General features: G+C 39.0%; 1 protein-coding gene across 4 annotated transcripts in view; it reads right to left on the bottom strand.

Moving 5' to 3' along the window:
• LOC145480581 (coadhesin-like) overlaps positions 1 to 21,618 on the bottom strand; it is a 25,433-nt gene extending 3,815 nt beyond the window's left edge. Inside the window, exons 1-9 of one of the 4 annotated variants that reach the window (XM_081458843.1) lie at positions 21,034 to 21,618; positions 13,934 to 13,991; positions 11,791 to 11,814; positions 10,224 to 10,639; positions 6,605 to 6,758; positions 6,000 to 6,182; positions 3,592 to 3,774; positions 2,078 to 2,508; positions 591 to 747 (exon numbers count right to left, since the gene is read on the bottom strand). In XM_081458843.1, the coding sequence (XP_081314969.1) occupies positions 591 to 747; positions 2,078 to 2,508; positions 3,592 to 3,774; positions 6,000 to 6,182; positions 6,605 to 6,758; positions 10,224 to 10,639; positions 11,791 to 11,814; positions 13,934 to 13,991 (1,606 nt within the window). In that variant the 5' untranslated portion in view covers positions 21,034 to 21,618. Of the gene's footprint in view, positions 1 to 590; positions 748 to 2,077; positions 2,509 to 3,591; positions 3,775 to 5,999; positions 6,183 to 6,604; positions 6,759 to 10,223; positions 10,640 to 11,790; positions 11,815 to 13,933; positions 13,992 to 18,713; positions 18,815 to 19,375; positions 19,859 to 21,033 lie in introns of those variants that run through there. The other 3 variants (XM_081458847.1, XM_081458846.1, XM_081458844.1) reach the window with 3 other exon arrangements.

Raw genomic sequence — 21,618 nt, 5'->3', positions numbered from 1 at the left:
TCATATAACCATATGATATTTCATTATATGTAGTCAGCCTGTGTTTGCGGGAATGTGTGCGGGTAAGATGAGCCAGATCCCGCGCTGTGATTGGCTACCCTAGTTCTATCTTGCCTGCTCGGGATTACGTGCTGTGTCCCGCAAGAAAAATTTCCCCAAAGATCAATTTTTCGGTGTGCTTTTCCCATATGATAAATCTTTTATTCACCAAGCTTGATCGGTCACGATGGCTGGATATTGGCCTCGTTCTTTTTTTGCAAGCCATGGACCTCTACTTCGTCTCGGCCATTATACCGTAATTCAGCTTGGCAATGAGGCTTAGAGGACACAAACAAAGGAAATTGAATGACCATGTTTATTGATTTATTTTGTTTATGTCTTCTTGGCCTCACTATCAAGCTGAATTTTAATACATCGAAAAAAGCCTATTGACCAATATCCAGCCATCTTGACCTCACGCTTGGTCAATAACCCATATGCAGTGACTGGCTGAGAGCAGACTAATTTATCGTTATTTAATTTTTAATTTGCTCAACAATGCAATGCTTAGTATAAATATTACTCGTATATTACAAGCGTTTTTAACTTACGGCAGACCACTTTTTTGATTTTCTTTGCCATTCTCGTGATCTGACGCGGCCTCGGAACCGGGATCACATTTTCACCAGCGATGTCGTGGAGCTGACTCACGTTTAGCTTATATGGTAATCCGTAACCAACAGCAACCATGTGCACCTTTCTCCCTTGCTAGAAAAGTACGATTAAAAAAAAAAAAAGCATAGAGCGGTTTTCCGTTGAGTGTCTAAGAGAAAACTCATCTACGTAGCTGGCGGGATTTCGAAGTGCTTTGGAAATTTCCTCACGGCCTCAATCCTTAACGTACGTGACCCTGCGGCTGAAACATGTAGCACTTTCACGCGAAATTCCGCCATCTACGCAGATGAATATTCTTATTTTTCCGCCGATTTTAGGCTGAAAATATTCTGGTGAAGATTCTTAGTTTATAGGAATACAAATTGGACTATGCCGACACATGCAACGTCAGATTATCAGTTCTATTTATGACTTTGATGGTGTTAAAGTAATTTTGGAGCCAGACTCCAGGCAGTAAAGCCTGATATGACTCGTTGCAGAAATGTCAGAGATTTTGGTTGGTTTGCCGTTTAGGGAAGGGAGAAGTTTTATACAGCTTAATTAATTAAAAACATATAACTGTATCCATAGGATAAATCACTACCCAATGGATAGCGTGGTTTGTTTTGTTAGCATTTATCCGTTAGATGGCTATTTATTCGGTGGATAGCATTACCCAACCTAGGGCCTGCAAAATAGCTTCAAATTAAAATTAAAATGACAATAATAGCTCGTGACAAGGATAACTAAAGGGATGCCTAATGATGCGATTTAGTGCCCGGAGCGCTTATTTACTTTTGGTACCTCCACGGAGGGTGCTTACTTGAGACAAGGCGCTTACTTCTTTTTCGACAAACATCCGAATGATCAAAACAATATTTGAAGAAGAGTTCATTCGTTTGTAGGCATTATGCTTTCACATGGACATAATAGTTGAGAAACTCAAACGAAGACCACTGTTTTTGTAGTGCAGCATTACGTATGTGAGCAATTAAGATGAACCTCCGTTGATACATACTCTGACGGCGCTGTAATATTTTAATATTAGAATAGGGGCGCTTATTGGAATACGAGCGCTTATTTAAAATAAAAAGCACATTTGAAGGGGGCGCTTATTCGAAAGGGGGCGCTTATTGGAAGGAGTGCGCTAAATCGAATCATTATGGCAACAGAAAAATTACAATTTTGAAATATATTGCTGGTGCCCATAATGAAAAATCAAATAAAATAAAAAATGGATTCACCCACGATAAGAGGTAGTCTCCGCCGAAAATTTTCCTGGGAGACAAGCGACAAGCGACAATCGTAAATACGTCTGCGCTCGCAGGGTAAGGGTCGTCACGCAGTGGGGAGAAACGTTGCGTGATGACCCTGGCCTTATAACGCCTGCGGAGGAGGGGAGGTGACGTAAAGAAAACTACAAAAGGGAGTAAAATTCACTCACCATAAGCGGAGGTACTGTCTCCGTGAATGGTTTAATACGTCTCTTAGGCCAAGCTCTCCCGTCAGTGAAAGTCACGAGCACGTTTTGGTGGCTTTTCCTGTCGCCATTGCCTTTAGTAAACAATTCTTTATTAGCGGCTATCAGCCCTTTGTCCGTACGAGTTTGTAACTGAACGCCTGGGTGCAGAGATTTCACGAAGTTAATTATCCTTGTCTTAGATCTGGAGTTTCGACCGTTAAATGGGGCAAGAAGCTCTGCAGCCTCGTCGTAGGCGATGATACCCACGTTGGTCTTTCTTTTGGCAATTTTGAAACTTTTAAGGAATTTGGGCAGGAAATCTTTTAGAAGGCGTTCATGGTTAACAGGCCGAATACTCGACGAACGGTCGATCAAGATGCCCAGATCGAGACCCTGCTTGCATGGTGCTGGTTCTATTACAAAGGATAAAGAACAAAGGAAAGGGTCAATCGATAATAATAATAATAATAATAAAAAAACAATAAATAATTAATAACTTTTTTAACCCGTTGACACCAGAGCTTTTTGGCAAAAATGCATTTTTTGGACATTTTTGAAATTTTCAGCGTACCTCCAATCTACTCAAAAAGACATTCCAACATGAAGGCACGCCTTTCTTTCCATTAGCATCGTGTGTTATGACGTACTTTTTGCTCGGGCATGCGCACAAATCAAAATTTTGATAGAGAAAGTGTCTTACGTCTTTTAGACTTCTTTATTTTCGGTTTCTTATTTTTCTTTTTTTCACCTTTCCTCTTTCTCCTTTTCTTATCTTTTTGTTACTGTTGTTGAACTTCTTCTGGGCATGCATTGCTTCCAGCCAGTTCAAAAATGTCTGAGAAAGTATCATCCAGACGAGAAATTCTTACCACAGAGTAGTCAAGTGTAGTTGAGGGAAATTTTTTCCACGAGGTTTTCACTCAATTTCGTGCATATATCAGGCTCAATTAAAGGATCTTTCCCTCCTGCAGAACCTAAATATAAGTGATGTCAATTTTGGTCAAAGGGGATGACGTTAGAAGTGGAACAAAGGCCAACGATTGTCACGGCAGGTTACGGTCGGCACAGGCGTCAATGGGCTAAGTATTAGCTGAGGAATAAGTTTCGTCTTTTAGTGGTTCTTCGTATCTGGCGTAGCGCAGGTTCCAGGTTTTAATTCTTAGAATCAATAATTGTAATGCGTGAGGATACAGATACAGTAAGATTTGCATCAGATGACTGACTGACGCAAGCTCAATAAACTTTTCACATTGAGTGTCTCCTGTGAATTTAATCAGGCTCATTTCAAAACAGGTGATATTAATCTAATACAGTTTCTGTCGACGTGTTAAAAAAAAACAGCTAAAACTTAGCCTTGCACTGAACATATTCTCAGCATATTCTAAATATTTCGTTATTGTCCCGAATCAACCTCAATATTCTTATAAAAAACCCTTACAAAGATATTAAAAGAGTATGCCTGAAACACATAAGGAATAGCCTGTCGTTTAGCCTACGTTTCTTGCACCCGGCCAACTTGCACTTCTTAGTTTGTGTAGGTTTTCCAAGGATAGCACATGATCGGCCCCCGCCATTCGGTGGTGGGTCGGTACAGCTTCGAAAGCGTATCTGCGTTCCCTTGCCGCATGTCTTACTGCAAGTGCTCCAAGTAGTCCATCGGGTGTAACCTCCATCAATAGCTGTAATAGGAGAAAGAAAACAAAACTCAAATGAAAAAACTCTGAGAGGCAGCTAGCGGAGTGGTCACAACGTTGAACTTGAGCGGTCCCGTTCACACTAGGCCGGAAAAATGTGAAAACGTAACAGCCACCGGTCATTTTGAATTTGTGTTTGAGGAAAACTCAAGCAGGGAAATCACATGACTATCATGAAGTCATCTTTTTCGGAAAGCTCCGTTTTGAAAATGTTTTCCGTTACATTACTTTATAAACTCTCATATTTCAGAGTAGCTTATGCAGCTAATATCTCCGAGCATTTTACCATCAGATGAGAGATAGACCACCCCCACAGGGAACTACGTCCCCTACTCTTTTCGATCAGTGTGTGGGTTCTTTTACGTCCCACAGAATTAATTATGAAGAGTTTATCGTCCTTACCCGAGAAGACTAGAAAGTCTAATCATTTGCAGATGTCATTACAAAGGCAGCACTTTATCCTCAATTATTTAACGACCCTGGGTGTTGGTCGGGCCGGGGTTTGAACCCGCGACCTCCCGCACGCTAGTCCGGTGCTCCACCACTGAGCTGACCGGTCGGCGGTTAGTTCACACTAAAACGTAAAGCCGGCGTTTTCAAATTCCACCGGTTTGAAGAGCGTTTTCGAAAAGATCCGTTTTCATGACAGATCAGTGTGGACGGTAGGCCTAACCGTTGGAAGAAAGCTCCATTTTCAAATTTCTCCAGCGTAATGTGGAGGGGGACCTTGAAATTCCGGAGATTCAAGTCCCTTTCCAGCCATTAGCTGTTGATGCTCTCAGTCGTCTCGAGTTGAGTTTCTCGGACACGCTAAATACCTAATTGTTCTAGTATAAATTTGCCTCAGTTTCATTACATAAAAATAAAGTAACTCGTAGAAATGAGGTGTCGTTTTATTGTGTTACATAAGGCAATTCAAAGGATTTCAAACTATTCGTGCGATGTACACTGCGTGTATAATCACTTGTGCAACTGCAGGGTTGTTCGAAAGCCGGTTAACACTAACCCGGGATTGAAAGTTAACCCAAGTATTTATTTCTCTTACATGAAAATGTTTTTTACTGCTTATGATTTGTGTAGTCTGCGATTATTCGAACTCAAAACTGAAGAACAAACTAAATAACCAGAAAACCTCACCCCAAAGTTACAAAAGTAGAATTCTGGCTATTCCTGGGTTAGCTTAATCAGGCTTTGAACAACCCTGCCCTGTATTTTATTTAACAATTATCCCACTAGCGTGCGCTGGATATGAGATGATAGCGAGTTTAAGAAGCTACGACGGCGACGCCGAGGAAAACGTCGATTAAAAAAATGAATTTATATTTTACCTACGAATCTCGCGTTACTCTTAAGTCGTTTACTTTGTTTATGACTGTCAAACCTATCACGAAACTGAATCTGGGACACAGAGATAAATTTGAAATAGAAATTTAAAAAATTAGCCGTTGTGGTTCACGTTGTTCAGACAACGCGGAATTTGGCCATTTCACGTACTTGTTTTGCAGGGGACGGCAAAGAAATGTACCAAGAATCATAACGCGCGTGCACAGCCATTGTTCTGCTCATTAAACCCTTTGATTAGCGACGTTCCCGTTGCCGTTGCCGTCGTGGTTTTCTTAAACTCTCTGATGTATAGCCAACGTCGCGCGTCTAATAGTTACAATCAAGCGCGAGTGGAATAAATGTTTTGTTGTGCAGAGGACGGAGGACAGTAAAGAAATGTACAAAGATTAACGCACATGCACAGCCATTGTTCTACTCATTAAACATTTTGTTTGGTGGCGTTCTCGTTGCCTTTGTCGTCGTGGTTTGCTTAAGCTCTCTAATAATTCCCTATTAGGTAGGACCAGAGCGGTCGCTGACCTAAAGCTCCTGATCGAGAATATATTATATTGCTGAAGTCTCACTTCGATTGAACGTTTACATGTGTAGTCTGTTAGCGAACTTATTCACTGCCCATAGGCTTCTATCAGTATGAAGTAAAGTGTTCTGCGGAGAAGTTACAAAGTTAATATCACACTAATGTGGAATGGATGATTCTCTGATTTTTTTTTCGGAAGAAAGTCAGACATGATTATAGAGTTTAACCACAGGCCCACTCTTAGTAAAACTAGGCAGCTTAATTTTTTTGGGCAATAATTTCCACTGCAAAACACGTCTTTACCTCTGCGCTAGTTGTGTATTGAGGCAATGGAAGTAGTAAAACTTACGTAGCTCGCATGTCTGATTGTTGCATTCTTGCTCTTGCACGGGTTCTCCTATATCACTGCAATCTTTGCCACCTCCCATTGGCACCGGGTTTGTGCAGTTTCTCGTTCGTGTTCTGGTTCCCCCGCCACAAGTTACACTGCATTCTGACCATCCAGACCACGTTGTGTAACCTCCGTTAATTACTAAAAGAGATCACGATGTAATCAATTAATCAATCAATCAATCAATCAATCAACAATCAATCATCTAGTCAGTTAGTCTGTCTACAATTCAATCAATCAGTCAATCAATTGGTAGTCAGTCAGTCAGTCCGTCAGTCCGGCAGTCCATCCGACCGTCAGTCAGTCAGTTAGTCAGTCAATCCGTCCGTCCGTCTATCCGTCAGTCAGGCATTCAGGCAGGCAGGCAGTCAGTCAGTCAGTGAGTCAGTCAGTCAGTCAGCCAGTCAGTCAGTCAGTCAGTCAGGTCACTCAGGCAGTCAGTCATTCAGTCATTCAATCAATCAGTAAGTTCAGGAATAAAAAATATTACGCGATACACTCAACCTAATAGTCGAGTAAATCAATGAAATCGGTCAATGAAACACATCAAGGTTTACACTTACCACAGACGCCAACCAAAATTTCGTTCAGTTTGTCACCAAGGGAATCGAAATCGGGAACCTTCATCCACGTACCGCGGTCACCAGCAATTTTTTTTAACTCGCTCTCTTTGATACCTGATCCGATGCCAATTGCCACGATAGTGACTCCTTTGTCCTGAATTTAGGTGAGAAAAAACGTACCATTACTGTTTACTGAGATTTATTCAGTTATGCTATACTCTACAGTCCCGGCAAGATACCCGTCTACGAACGAACCATTGACTGTTTAAGGAGGGTCTGCATGGGGCTGCTGGATTCTCAGTTATTAGTCAGCCATGAGTTAAGGTTACCGTATACTTACATATACCTTCAAAGGTATCTCGCGTCCCAGCGATGTAGCGCGGCCGGTTTAAACCTCTATATCAAACTAAAAGCCCTAGATCTAGCCATCAAACTATACCAAAAAAAAAAAATGAATGCCGAATTTTTCATTGCTTCTAAATGGTAGCGATAAGCCTACAAGGATTTTAGGGCCTATATAGGGTTTTAAGTATCTACAGTTTAAACTGAACGCGCTGCATCGTTTAGACGCGAGACACCTCTTTTAAGAGGTGTCTCGATGTAGCGCGTTCCTTAAAAGGAGGCTGGCAACAGTTTCCAGCACTTTTCTGACAGCTACACTTTGAAGGATGAATACTACCACGGTTGAACAAGTGATGCCACAATAATGGTATTATACAAATTTTCGAAAATTTCAGGTGGCTCTGAAACCCCTCCACAGAATTTTTTTAAACTTTACAACAAGTTGCATCTTATCATGTTGATTACAATTCGATAATAAACAATGGGGGTCACAGAGCTCGTTTGTGAGTTATAAGCGCCTAAAGCTAAAAACAGGGGTGGTTTTCGCAGGTCATATTGTTGCTATGGTAACCTATTGTGCCACAAAATTGACAGCAACATGTTCACTAACGCTCGGGCAGTTTTTTTGATACCATGATTTTGGCATGAACCGATATAGAGTGGTTATAATGACCCATCAAAGTCCAAGTCCTGGAAAGTACTGGAAACTGTTTCGAGCCCTTTTAATTAACTAAAGGCCAGGCATACTGTGACCTTAAAATTTGAGCTATTTCTGAACTCTTAAAATTGACCGGTTCTCGGGTAACTTAATTGTCTTGCTGAATACTTATGGCAAAAGGGTACAACAATAAGAGATTGGTGAAACGGGAACTAACATGAACTTGACCGCTGCCAGAGGTGAAAAGGTAAAAGACCAATTTTAACCGCATCTCGACGGGAACCAAATGGTGTAGTCTTATTTCAAACTCCTCATGATATATTGAGCGACATACTATATTAATACTTTAGTACTTTTTTCGCTCCCTTCGGTGGTCGTTTGGTCTCGCCATGAGTATGTTGGCTCGACTTCGTTTCGCCAAAATACGAACCATGACTCGACCAAATTCGCCTGATATACTGCCAACACTTACCAAAAACGGTTCGATTAGTACGGCTATAAATCCGGCCACATCCAGTCACTTGATATACAAGCAATAGCCTCCATTTGGCGCGAAAAAATATAAACAATAGCCTCCATTTGCCACGAAGATATGCTCGGACATTTGTCCGCAAACATTATCTGTTCCGAGAAGCGAACAGTTTTCCGAGGGCGTAGCTCGAGGAAAACTGTGAGCTTTGAAGATATGGGGCTTTTGTAAACTGGGGAATATCACTCAGATATTCCCCAGTTTTAGCTGGGGCACACAGTGAAACCTGTATTAAGCGGACACAATTGGGACCCTCATTACTGTCCGGTTAATACAGGGTGATCGCTCAAGACAGGTTCTAATATGTTGTGCAATAATAGGTAATTACTAACCCTTTTGCACCACAGTGTAACACAGTGTGAGATCAAAAACTGTTCATAGCATAATGTTCAGTCAGTCAATGCATCAATCTGGAATAATCACTTAGCTTTAAAACGACATCGCTGAACAATGTTAAAGGAGTCTCAGCTGAACTTTTAGAGGTAAAATGCCCTTGAAGTGTACGCCTATTGTGGGTTTTGTGCAACAAAATGGCTTAAGTTTGGTGTCCGCGTCCGCTTAACAGAGGTGTCCGCTGAATGCAGGTTTATTTTACAATAAATGTGGGAAGAAAATTTGGGGACTCAAGCTGGTGTCCGCCTAATATGGGGTCCGCTTAATACAGGTTTCACTGTATTCAGTCACGTGACGCATTAAGACCAATCTCGTGCGAGCGAAAATAATTGAGGGATTATAACTTCAGATACTTGTACTTGGACATTATTTGTTCCGAGAAACGAGCAATTTTTCTGAAAGTGTAGCTCGTGGAAAATTGTGAGCTTTGAGGAACAGATAATGTCCAAGGACAAATATCCGAGCATATTTTCGTGCCAAATGGAGGCTGTTGTTTTTATTATCCTTCAAATATTTTTCGCAACACGCGCAATTTTGAAAATTCTGTAGTGTAGCAGCTCTCGTAAGCTTGTAATTCTATTTGTCGTCATTGTAGCAGCTGTTGTTGTTTTGGGGCTTGGGGGCATTGTTTCTGGTGTGTGTTCTATTGTCCTCTGAAGGGTTTCAAGCCATTCATGTGAGACTTACGAGAGCTGCAGCATGACCCTGAAAATTGGGAAATATTTCACGGATATAGGGCTTTCCACAAGTTGCTCGAGATTTCCCAAAAAGTTACGCGCAATTTGCCAAGAAGTTGCTCAAAAGTTGCTCAAAAAAGTCAAAAGTTGCTTTTTGTAACGAAAGTTGCTCAAAAGTTGCTCAAAAAAAAAATTTTTTTGTTGTTGCTCTCTTCCTTAGAAAAATGTACAAATTTGCCCAACAAAAGTAAAATTTCTAAGCTGCGATTTTTGTACAATTTTGCGGCGTAACCAGCATATTGCTAAATAACTTTGTCCTCAGTTAAAACCAAAATATTTATGAGTAAAGACTACGCATGAATTTATTAATATTAATCTTGTAAAAATTCTTAACCTGAGACACTCGAGTGAGTCGATTTGAACCTTTGTCCGCCATTTTGAATTTTCTTTAAAAAAATCCGCTGACCTAGCAGCCGGCTGCATGCATCTTGCACCCAGATCTGCCAGGGGAAGAGGGGAACTGGCTCCTTTTTCAAAGGAAATTCATAAATTGTCTACTAAAACATTGTGAAATATGGAAGCAAGGCTAATTTAAGCACTAAATGCTGCTTCGATTTCTCAGAATTGATAGAAAACTAGAAATTTCTCAAAATGCAAAAAGTTGCTCGGAACGAAAAGAGTTGCTCGACATAGAAGAGAAGTTACCAAAAAGTTGCCGAGCAACTTGTGGAAAACCCTAATTTCCCCCATTTAGTCACGTGATACGTGATGGGTTATGAAGCCCCGGCCAAACGATCGCAACATATGAACACAACATATTCCAACATTGTTGGCCCAGCATTTGCAAGCTCCGGCCAAACGATGGCAACATTTCAGCACAAGGATTCGCAACACTGTCGGGCGCAACATTTTGCGTGCGTTTGGCCGGAGCTTACAAATACTAGGCCAGTAATGTTGTGATATGTTGCGTTGAACTGTGGCAATATCACGCTAGTAGACATGGTTTAAAGAAGATCCTACTTCAAGTGGTGGAACTGTTTCGCTGTAGGGTGCGGACTCTTTGGCAGTGTTTCCATCAGTGAATATCAGAAGTACTTGGCTATGTTTTCGTCTGACATGTTCCCTTTGAAACATCTCATCATGCGCCTTCATTAGCGCCAGATCCGTCCGAGTGCCAGCGTAAAGTTTGTCTTTTACGTTGTCGATGCGGTCCTTTACAGCCTGGTTGCTAAAATAGCGCGCATCACTTAGATTAAACAGAAGACTGGCCGTATTAGCAAAGAAAATCAAGGACACATGGGTTCCATTTTCGCTGATGTTGAAGTTATCCAAAAACGTCTTCAGATCGTCCTTCACCGTTATGAAGTTTTGCTTTTTGACACTCCTTGATCTGTCCACTATGATTCCCAGATCTACGCCTTTCTGGCAGGGATTTTCTGAAATGAACAAAACTGTGTCATTTAAACCTTTGACTCTAAGAGATTTTCCTTGAAAACGGCACTTTCAACGCTGAAGACACCTTTAATGTCATTTGCTGACTGTTACCTCGTGTCATTGTCGGCAAACTCTCCAAAACCTTTCAATATGGTACACAAATCAACACTTTTGAGATTTGCGAGTGTTTTGCTTTATTTTTTCGTCATTTTCTCTCTAAATTTCTCTTTTCTACCGGCCTTTTAGTCGCCTCTGTGCGTGGAAGCGTTTCCGCCCAAACCCAAAGGTGAATAATGGTGTCAGTGCTGGGAAATTTTTTCATTTCAGTTTTCAGATAATATATTCTTCCCTAAATGTCGTTTATGTCTGTCGTAATTCATTCCTTCATACTTGTTTAGGTATGATTTCTTCCATTGATGTTTTGGTGTTAAAGAGTCAAACAGTGTCGTTTTAGACAGGAAGTTACAATATGGAAAAAAAAATGGAAGGGATTGCAATTCCCACTTTAACTCCTTTCGTACGCAAAATACAAATTTTCACTCTTGCAGTTATGACACCCTACAGCGTGTAAGCGACTTGTAAGCTGACCGCGCCCCAAAATGAAAATGTCAGAAATAAGCTATGATCATGATCTGTTCATGCTTTAACATGAATATTCTCGGCAAAGATTAAACGGCACGTCTTTATCAGCAGCTGTCGGAGCGAAAAAGCGTATTTTGTTTGTCAACTGCTTAATTAAGCTTTGATGCAAGATTGACAGCTGCAGGCGGTGAGAATTAGGCCAGGCGCCTCATTCAGGAATACATTTTGTAGTAAAAAGAAACGTGCTCATACTGCTTTAGCTTTCGTTAGTAGGGGAGGGGGGGAGGAAGTTAGTAACACTTTAAGTCCATACCTCTTCTATCACATTCTATATTTTAAGCCCAGGTTTTTGTGCAAAGTGTTTCTAGTGGGCAATGTAAATACTTCGAATTGCTTGCCTTTTTCGGAAAGGCGGGTGCTCAGTCAATTTCCGCTTACTGTATAGATATCCCACAATGGTTGAATCGCGTTTGTTTACTTTGTCATGAAGGCCAAGAGAATTGTAAATAATAATAATTCTGTGTATTATCTTCTGCTTCCTTATTAAAATGATAAATAATTAAACGCTCACCATTTTCTTGGCCTTTCACAGCTCCTGGAGAGAAAATAAATAAATGAGGTTGTGATTTCCACGAGCATATCATGAATAAAATGAATTAAATTGAAACAAGAAGACAATACAAAAATTAACAAATAGGGAAACCAAAATAAAATGCATATTAATTCTTGCCAGATTTAGTGATAAGCAATCTTGAGGTCTTCTCCTTAATCACTTTATTCCAGAAATAATATTTTCTATTCGCTACTAGAATACCTGGAAAACCAAAGCGGAATATTTGGTTCAATGGAAAGCACCCTTTATGAACGTGTGTTCTAATCATCAATCAGCAGTTTATTACTGAATCAGTCAATCAATCAATCAATCAACCAAACCACCAATCAAAAAAAACAATCAAACAAATAATCAATCCATCAATCAATCAATTAATCAATCAATCAAGCAATCAATCAACCAAACAACCAAGCAATCAACCAAACAACCATTAATCAATCAATCAATCCATTAACTAATCAATCAATCGATCGATCGACCAACCAAACGATCAATTAATCAAACAATCCATTAATCAATCAATCAGTCAATCAACCAAGCAACCAATAAATCAATCAATTCATAACTCAATCAATCAATCAATCAATCAATCAACCAACCAATCAATCATTCGATCAATCGATCAACCAAACATTTAATTAATCAAACAATTCATTAATCAATCAATCAAATCATCAAACAATCGATCAATCGATCAATCAACCAAGCAACCAATTAATTAACCAATCCATTAATCAATCAATCAAACAAACAATCAATCAATCCATCCATCCATCAATACATCAATCAATCAAACAATGAATCAATCATTCAATCAATCCATCAATCAATCAATCAATCAACCAATCAATCAGTCAATCAATCAATCAATCCATCAATCAATTAATTAATCAATCAATCAATCAGTCAACCAATCAATCTCTCCATCCATCCATCAATCAATCAAACAATCAACTAAACAGCCAGTTAATCAATCAATCCATTAATCAATCAACCAACCAACCAAACAATCGATCAATCAATCAATCAAACAATCAATCAATCGATCAATCAATCAACCAAACAACCAATTAATCAATCAATCTATTAGTGCGGTTTTCAATTGAGTGTCGAAAGTAATTAGACAATTAGTTTGGTTTTGGTTTTACTACGGTTTGAGCTTGACTAAGGTGTCTAATTGGTAAGAAGTTGGTTTGGTCTCGGTTTTACGACACTCAATTGAAAACCGCTCTAATCAATCAATCAATCAATCAATCAACCAAACAATCAATTAATCTAACTATCAGTTAATTAATCAATCAATCAGTCAGTCAGTCAATCGATTAACCGATCAATCAGCCAAAACTTCAGTAACATGTCTGTCTGAGCTAGCCGTGGGGAAACTCACCTCCATCAATTGGGGACAGTTAATCATGATTTAATTAAAAGCTTATTTGCAATGAACCATTAGTAGCCTAGGTAGACCCTTAGCACCTAAATGATACATATCAATTAACTATCAAAAACTTAGTTAAAAAAAAACCTGAAATCCTGATAAAAAAGTCATTCTGTTATGAGTTACAAAGAATGAAATTCGAGCAATTGTCATCGTCTACCAACACACTTAAATCGCATTCACGAATACGAAACTTAAAACTGCCTAGTGCTGTCGCCTGGTAACCTATTCTACAACATTGGTCTCGGGTAGGTAAGCGAATGCTTGCCATACCTGAGGATGGCGAACTCTGCTACCCTTGTAGGATACGCTTATACGTTTATATTTTTCTTTCCGTATAGTTATATATTAGTTGTTAAAATCCAGCTCATTTTTCCTAGATTTGCTTTTGTTTAATCTTAATAGAGGACCCTTCTGTAAACCATCTTTGTGACGAAGGCCTCCTCATTAAAGATTATTTTGTTACATTATTCAGGGGTGAGCAGTCATATGAAACAGGTCACATACTTTGGTGGAGCGAATTTTATGTTTCACCTCATTTATAAGGATAGTAATATCTTGCAGTCTTCTCAGATTCTGTAACGTAATTAGATCACTTCTGTCCAGAAGACAAAAATGCTTCCAACTTATATTACTTACAACTTACTACAACCGTAGTTGACTTACCATAAATTGAAGCCAGTACCATGAAGACTCCAAAATACAAATTGAGATACATAGTCATCTGAGAAAAAAACAAAAACAAAAACAAAAATGCAATAGTTGTAATAAAAAACATGAACAAGGATCTTGTTGGTTTCCACAACCAAAAGTATCCATTTCACTATAACTGCATTTCCCGCTTGCAAACAGAAGGGCTTTACATAATTATACCTCTTCCTTGCTGGTTATCAGTTAAGACAGGGTGAACTTTGAATTCGACCAAAAATTTGGGTTTAAATTTTTGGAAATTTCCAATTAATGGAGAATGGAACTTACAGCATTTTCCGAAATTTCCGCAAAAGAGGAGAACCTCGCGAGGTGTACCTAAATTATCGAAACATTCTTATCAAGAATCTCCGTTGTATTTGAATTTCCTTTGATAATTTCCGGTATTTTCGGTGGAATGGATCTCATTTCTTAAATTTACCAATATCAGGAGCCATAATCGGGGACGGAGACCGTAAGCGCGCGCCATTTCTAGTATTGGGGTTGTCCCCATGATATGGGACGATAATTCTATTTTTAGAACAAATTGCGCCATCGCCTGCGGCACACGCGCGTACATGCTGCGAGGATTTTTGCGGATGTCGCGCGGGGGAAACGGCGTCCGAAATTCCCGAAATTTTTCATGTTTTTGGCCCACAACTCAACGCGTTTACGTCTGTTGGAATTTTGCTTAAGTATTTTCGTCGTAAGCTGCTCCAGTTTGAGTGAAGTAAGACAGTGTCGAATTTAGGTATGTTCCGCTGTAAGCTTACATATATCGCTGACCAAGTTGTGTTCCGACGGATGCTTCTTTACATGAGCTATACATTACTCCACTTTAAATTTCACATATGTTGAAGATTAACAGCTTTTCCATTACACAGCAAAAAAATAGCTGGATATGTTTAGATATAGCAGAGCCTCAGGACTTCATAGTTTCCTAGCTCCTCTTGCCACACGCTTGCGAGGAATTTGTCAGTCTATCGCGACCGAAAAGTAAAACAAAATAATTGCTAGTTTGAGTTTCGCTTGAATTGTAAGCAACGCTTGATGTTTCATCAAGGCCCAATAACTTTACGTCCGTAGATACTGCTCAGTTTTATTCGTGTAAAAATCCAGTAAATTCTCTGTTGTCGATGAATGAGAGCGCCCGCCGATGCGTGTTTTGTACAGTCAGTAAACATGACAAATTGTACTTCCACCGCACTTTCGTGTGAAAGCGTACATCGAACTCAAACAATAACTCTATAGTTTTTAAATATGTTTAAGATTGATAAATGTTTGAGAACATATTAAAAGCTAAACTGAAAATATGTGAATAATGCAAAAATAATCAGCAAAGTTACGATGACGCTTTCTTCAATAAACTTGCAATAACGATTTCGATTTTGTTGATCGAGTTATCAAAACTCCTTGTCCATTTTCATTTTCGCAGTGTAAAACTTCACTATGCTTATGTTGAAGAAAGACACATGATGTTAGTAGCCTTTTTTGCGTTCGTGAAATTTGTTACAGCAGCTCAGCACAAAAGATAACGAAAGAAATCTTTGTCAAGATTTGTTGACAATTGAAAACACCGACTCGGACTTGAAAGTGCACGAACTGCACTATGCAAATGAGCTAATTGTACGCGTCAGACTTTCCTTTCAAAAACTTTTGCAAACTCACCAAACAAGCAGAAACAATAAGAAACCGTCAAAACAGGTTTTGGTTATGATGAACCATTGTCTGAGAAACTCACAAATTACACCTTTTGCTGTTCATTTACAGAAAATAAACATTCATTTGTTTCCAAGTTTCTTTCATTATGATCATTAAACTCTCATTAACACCAATATGACCTTCATTTGCGCGTAAGGAACGTTCAAGAAAAACATTTACATATGCATTAACATTCAAAATCATCAAAAGAAAAACAATACCTTCATTTGACATTCATTGACTGTAAATGTATTTTCATTTTGGTCGAAAAAAAATTCGTTGTCACGAAACGACAATCATTTACACTTTACGACATTCAGTTTTCAACAAAAGACTTTCAATAACACAATTTGCATGAGAACTAACATTCAATTGCATTATTATGCAACCATATCCATGAAGGTAACAATCTTTAATGCGGCGAGACAAACATTACAGCCATAATAACATTTATTTTTGAAAGATAGAATATCAAATTCGCTGAACGATTTATCCTTCAATTGCCACACTAGTAAATAGTAAATAGTCTTCATTGACATCTTCAAAAGCCCTGACTATCCTTTCGCAGTGTTCAAATGCGATTCTATTTCTTCGTGGCATTTCTGGACAAATCGAACTGTCACTACATGCACATGTATGTCACACGAATACTGTAGTGCGCCCTCTGAGTTGTACGCAAAAAGTTTCGTAAGTGGCCGAATTTATATCTGCAAGGGGAGGATTGTGAAATTATGATTTGAAAAAAGTACATATGGTCCCTTGTTCTATAATCAAATTTTCGAGGAAAATTGGGCGAGATATCTCTGTTCAAAAGAATTACGCTAATGAGCGATTGTTTTCTCTTAACGTTAGGTGAAAACACGGTAATGTATGTCTCACCGCATTTAAGATTGCTACCTTCATGGATATGGTTGCATAGTAATGCAATTGAATGTTAGTTCTCATGCAAATTGTGTTATTGAAAGTCTTTTGTTGAAAACTGAATGTCGTAAAATGTAAATGATTGTCGTTTCGTGACAACGAATTTTTTTTCGACCAAAATGAAAATACATTTACAGTCAATGAATGTCAAATGAAGGTATTGTTTTTCTTTTGATGATTTTGAATGTTAATGCATATGTAAATGTTTTTCTTGAACGTTCCTTACGCGCAAATGAAGGTCATATTGGTGTTAATGAGAGTTTAATGACCATAATGAAAGAAATTTGGACACAAATGAATGTTTGTTTTCTGTAAATGAACAGCAAAAGGTGTAACTCGACACCAGAGTAGAGAGTTTTCTTGCTATATTCTTAAGTCAGAACAAACGCAAAAACATACGCGTAAGCTTACAAACAGCGTGAGCAGATCTTATTATTCATTCCCAGCGCGAGATTGAAGTCTTGCTTTCGACCCTGAAAACCCACCTTTTCCGTTAGCTCAGAGCATAAAACTACATATGAGCGCCCTGGTTCGTATTCCCTGCCTTATTCCCTGCCATCGCTGTGAAAAATACGCAAGAGAATCTCTCAACTCTCACCATTTGATCACACAACGTGACAACATCCACGCGAGAGCCCCCGACATGTGCGTGAATCCGCGCGGATATATGACGTCAGGATGGCGCAATTTGTTCTAAAAATAGAAAAATTGTCCCATATTATAGGTACGCGCGAATCCGAGACTTACGGTCTCCGTCCCCGATTATGGCTCCTGGCAATATGGGTTTTTCTGAAACTTTTTCAGGAAATTTCTGTACTACGTCATACTTCCGAAATTTTTTTCGGAATGGAAAGCACCCAAGAATTGTTTTCCTTTTTTCGTTAATCATAGGGACGATTTCAGAGAGTAGATGAGCTCCACGGAGGAGAAGAACACTAATGAAAACGTCATGCAAAAGAAAAACTAAACTGAAAGAAGATCTTTTGTATAGTGGCTTCGTTATCGCGTTTGAAAAAACAGAAAATACAGCACTCAGCCTAAATGCTCTTCTGTGCGCTATCAAACTGTATCTGATTAATCTCTGACTACACATGCTCCGTGTTTCTCTCGAGTTATAAAAACACAAGTGGAAGTTTGGGGGAACGAGACATGCTGTGGGAACACGAGCCGACAGGCGAGTGTATCCATAAATTTTTCGAGTTGAAACACAGAAAACATATTTTCTATCTCTTCTAGGAAACACCGCGACGAAAGAAAGAAGACTTTTTTACTTTGATCAACAACATGCAAATTCTCATTGCTCACGCCACCATTACGTCAACAGCTCACTTTGAATTCCTATAATCTAAGAATATCTACAGGAATATTTACAGCCTCAAATCGGCAGAAAAATAAGAATATTCAGCCTAGGCTGGAAAAACAATTTATTTTATAAAAAAAGAGGTGGTTTTGAGAATTTAGCACATCATCAACTATGGGACACTGTACCGGTGCATGAACCAGCAAATTTTCGGGTTTAACATTGAAGGGAATTTATGGACCACTATGGTGAAAGGAAGTTGTTAGTATTTGGAGCATTTGATTTCAGGCTTAAAAAGTTGCATTTTTAAGCTATTGTCTCCCAATACTTAATGCGATCGGCTTCATGCTGAATTAGAAGTAATTGATTTTATATTTCAGCTCGTGGTATCGCACGCAAACCTTTATTCGTGATATTTTTCAAAATTTGAAGGGACCTGTTGAATTTTTAAGGCAATGATACTCGTATTGCATTGCACAGCCCATCAGACTTGTAACGATAATCAGTTTTTACTTCTCTTTGTCGTGTACAAAGACGGACCGCTAGACCCTTAGTTTTCTGTACACCGGTTAATTCTGCGTCTCATAACAAATGCGTCTGTTGTCTGTTGAAAGCATAACGAAATCTTAAAATTTTGTAAAATTCAAGTCAAAAAAGTAAAGATCCTTGCTTTGAAATTGGCGTCAATAAGCCTTCAGTTGGAAGCGCGCAAGCGCAAACCCTGATGCTGCAACCTTGTTTCTCTCTAACTGACGCTGATTGAAACTGCCGAGGTATCTGTCTGACAAATAAACTAATTCGGTTATCGCGTCGATGGTTATGAAACTGCATTCTAACCTGTTAAGCAGATACCTTGTATATCCTATTTTGACAAATCTAAGAGAAGAGGCAATGAATTCTTCTTCCGCAGCCCAATCCAAATGCACCGAAAGTCTTCCTGTGATATCAAATTTCATAACCGTGACAACGGTAATCTATTTACGCTGATTGAAACTGCCGAGGTATCTGTCTGACAAATAAACTAATTCGGTTATCGCGTCGATGGTTAAGAAACTGCATTCTAACCTGTTAAGCAGATACCTTGTATATCCTATTTTGACAAATCTAAGAGAAGAGGCAATGAATTCTTCTTCCGCAGCCCAATCCAAATGCACCGAAAGTCTTCCTGTGATATCAAATTTCATAACCGTGACAACGGTAATCTATTTAAGAAGCATGTAGGATCCTCCAAATATGTATATATTCGAAAAGCTGCTTAAAATACATGAATTTCGGTGTCTTACTTCATTGTGACGAGAAAAGTGCCAAAATTACATTTCCTTTTATCAGTCTGCCGAATTGCTATAATTTACAGCCGCTTACAGTTTGCAAAATTTTGATTCTTTAATTTAAACATTTAATAAACATTCGTAGCTTAAAATGTACCAAAACATAAATATTTGTCTGCAGCATTAAAATTTGATTAATGGCAATTTTAAACTGGTGCATATTTATCAAACCTTCCGTTGAAAATGGTCTCCTTTGAAGCGGTAAACTTAACCGGTGTCAACTTCCTTTACAACAGATCGACGCAAACTGAGGAAAATCGATTGATATTGGCACAAATAGAGCAAAAAATATCAACCACGTGAAACCTTGGTTATGAATATAAAATAAAACTGATCTCACGACCAATATAGCCTGTGAACTTTGGACCCACTTCCATACGTTGTTTCACGTAAGATTATCTCGAAAATGCGTATTTTTGGCGCGGCATAAAACAACTGGCAGAAATCTTTGTACATCCGCGGGTTACGAATACACTCATGGCTCGCTTCTTGGTTCCGGCTCTACGGCATCACTTCTTAATTAAGGTGTTGTCTTGGACTTGCTTTAGCCATGGTCTTTTCGCCTGTCAAGAAGCTAAATTTCGTGTCCTAGAAAGTTTTGTCACTAAACCTGACTAATACCGCCTTTTTAGGTCGATTACCACGAAACAAGCGTTTCCTCTCTTATCCGTTTGAGGCGTCATTTAGAGCGGTATTTACTCAGTATTCTGATCGTATACGGTACTTCTTGTTCGAGTAGAATCAGTGGCAGTTTATTAATTACCAATGCGGTCATTTCAACTTTTAATTGTGACCCACGTTTTCTTTCGAATTCTTAGTATAAAATGTCATAATTTAATTACCTCTGCACTCAACTAAAAATTTATTTTCGTTATTACGTATAGAAGATTAGATTTAAGGTGCGGCTTGCAATGAAATCGATCAAGTACGCGCGGTGTATTGTCACAATGGTTTCTCGGTAGCTTGCCTAAGGAAAACATTTCGATCACTATCACTGAAAAGGAACAGAAGCTACAGCTTGCTGCGGGTTTATATCAATGCCACTCTTAACACTTCCTTAAGTTGGCTTGAGTCATTTAAGTTTGGAATCACAGTAAAAACTGAGAAATATCTCGAGCTTTTGTGTTGATAGAAACATATTCTCCTTGAAAGCTTTCAAGAACCCGATGAAGTAGGTCGTAACAAGCCACGAAGAAAGAGCTGCTAGAGGTGAAGACCTATAAACAATGAGTCTGAAAAAAATGAAGTCTGGTAGTCTCAGAATGGTCAGAAAGCGAATAAAAGTTTTTGTCACGTAACGAAAAATGTTATCGCTTTAGTGATAAAGAGATATCCTAGCATCTCCTTGAGTGTTACACCGTTTGAAAATGAACAGAAGTGTTTGCGGCCGTTATTTTGGCTGTATTCTTCATATCATTTATTCATTTAAAGTTATGTTTGTCCACGGTCGTGACCAGAATAAAATTCATAGCGAGGCAAAATCAGGAAAGAAGCTTTTTAGATGTTTTGATCTTATCAAGGCAAGACCGTTCGTTCGCCTGTTACTAATGGACCACGGCCCTGTTGTCGCCTGTCATTTCATTTTTTTTTTTTAAAGAAGGTACTGTGAGCTAAACGCGGTAAGCGAATGCACGGCAAAAATGTAGGAAAATTGATGTGATTGATTTAAATCTTCGGTACAACTTCTAGTTCAAGTAACAATGTTAATATGTATACCCCGCGTGAGGTAAAGGCTCCACCAATTCGCAGTAGTTACATGATTTGTTAGGAGTTACAGGCACATATATGTATTAAACAGCAAGTAATAAAAAAGGTTTATATCAACTCACCAGCCTCTGTCGTAAGATTTTCCACGCAATACTGCGGCCGGCATTGGCGTGAACCACTCGGTGCTGAAATGGTCTTTCACATTCATTCAAAACATTCTTGATTTCACATGACAACCGTACTGTTGCCTGGAAAACGTACGAAAACTGCCTAAGGTTAGCTCTAAGTGGTTGAGTGAGCTGATCCCAGTTTGACAGTCATAGCGTTGGTTAAAGCAATATTTATCAAAATTCAGGAGACCTTAAACGATTATAAAAAAACCGACTGTTGGATATTATGGTTTTGACGCTAGTGGAGACGGCTGGAGGTAGTATTTTTGGCGTTAGACGATTTCAGATAATATTCTCGGCAATTTCCGTTTTGCTTGTTTTTTGTTTTGTTTTGTTTTGTTTTGTTTTTTAGTTATTGATTTCTCCTGGTCTTACATGCAAGCCTTGATATTTTTAAAATATGAAACATTAGCAAACCGTATAACTTCATTCATTTCTATTGCGCGGGCGTTTTATCCTTCAGAATCCCCTCGCGGTGAGCATTTGTTGATCTTAGCTAAGAATAGGATAATGTTGCGAGCTATCCAAATCCCCTCC

This window comes from Orbicella franksi, chromosome 3 (assembly GCF_964199315.1).
Source record: "Orbicella franksi chromosome 3, jaOrbFran1.1, whole genome shotgun sequence".
Classification (NCBI taxonomy): Eukaryota; Metazoa; Cnidaria; class Anthozoa; order Scleractinia; family Merulinidae; genus Orbicella; species Orbicella franksi.
This window is presented reverse-complemented; position numbering and strand designations above follow the sequence as displayed.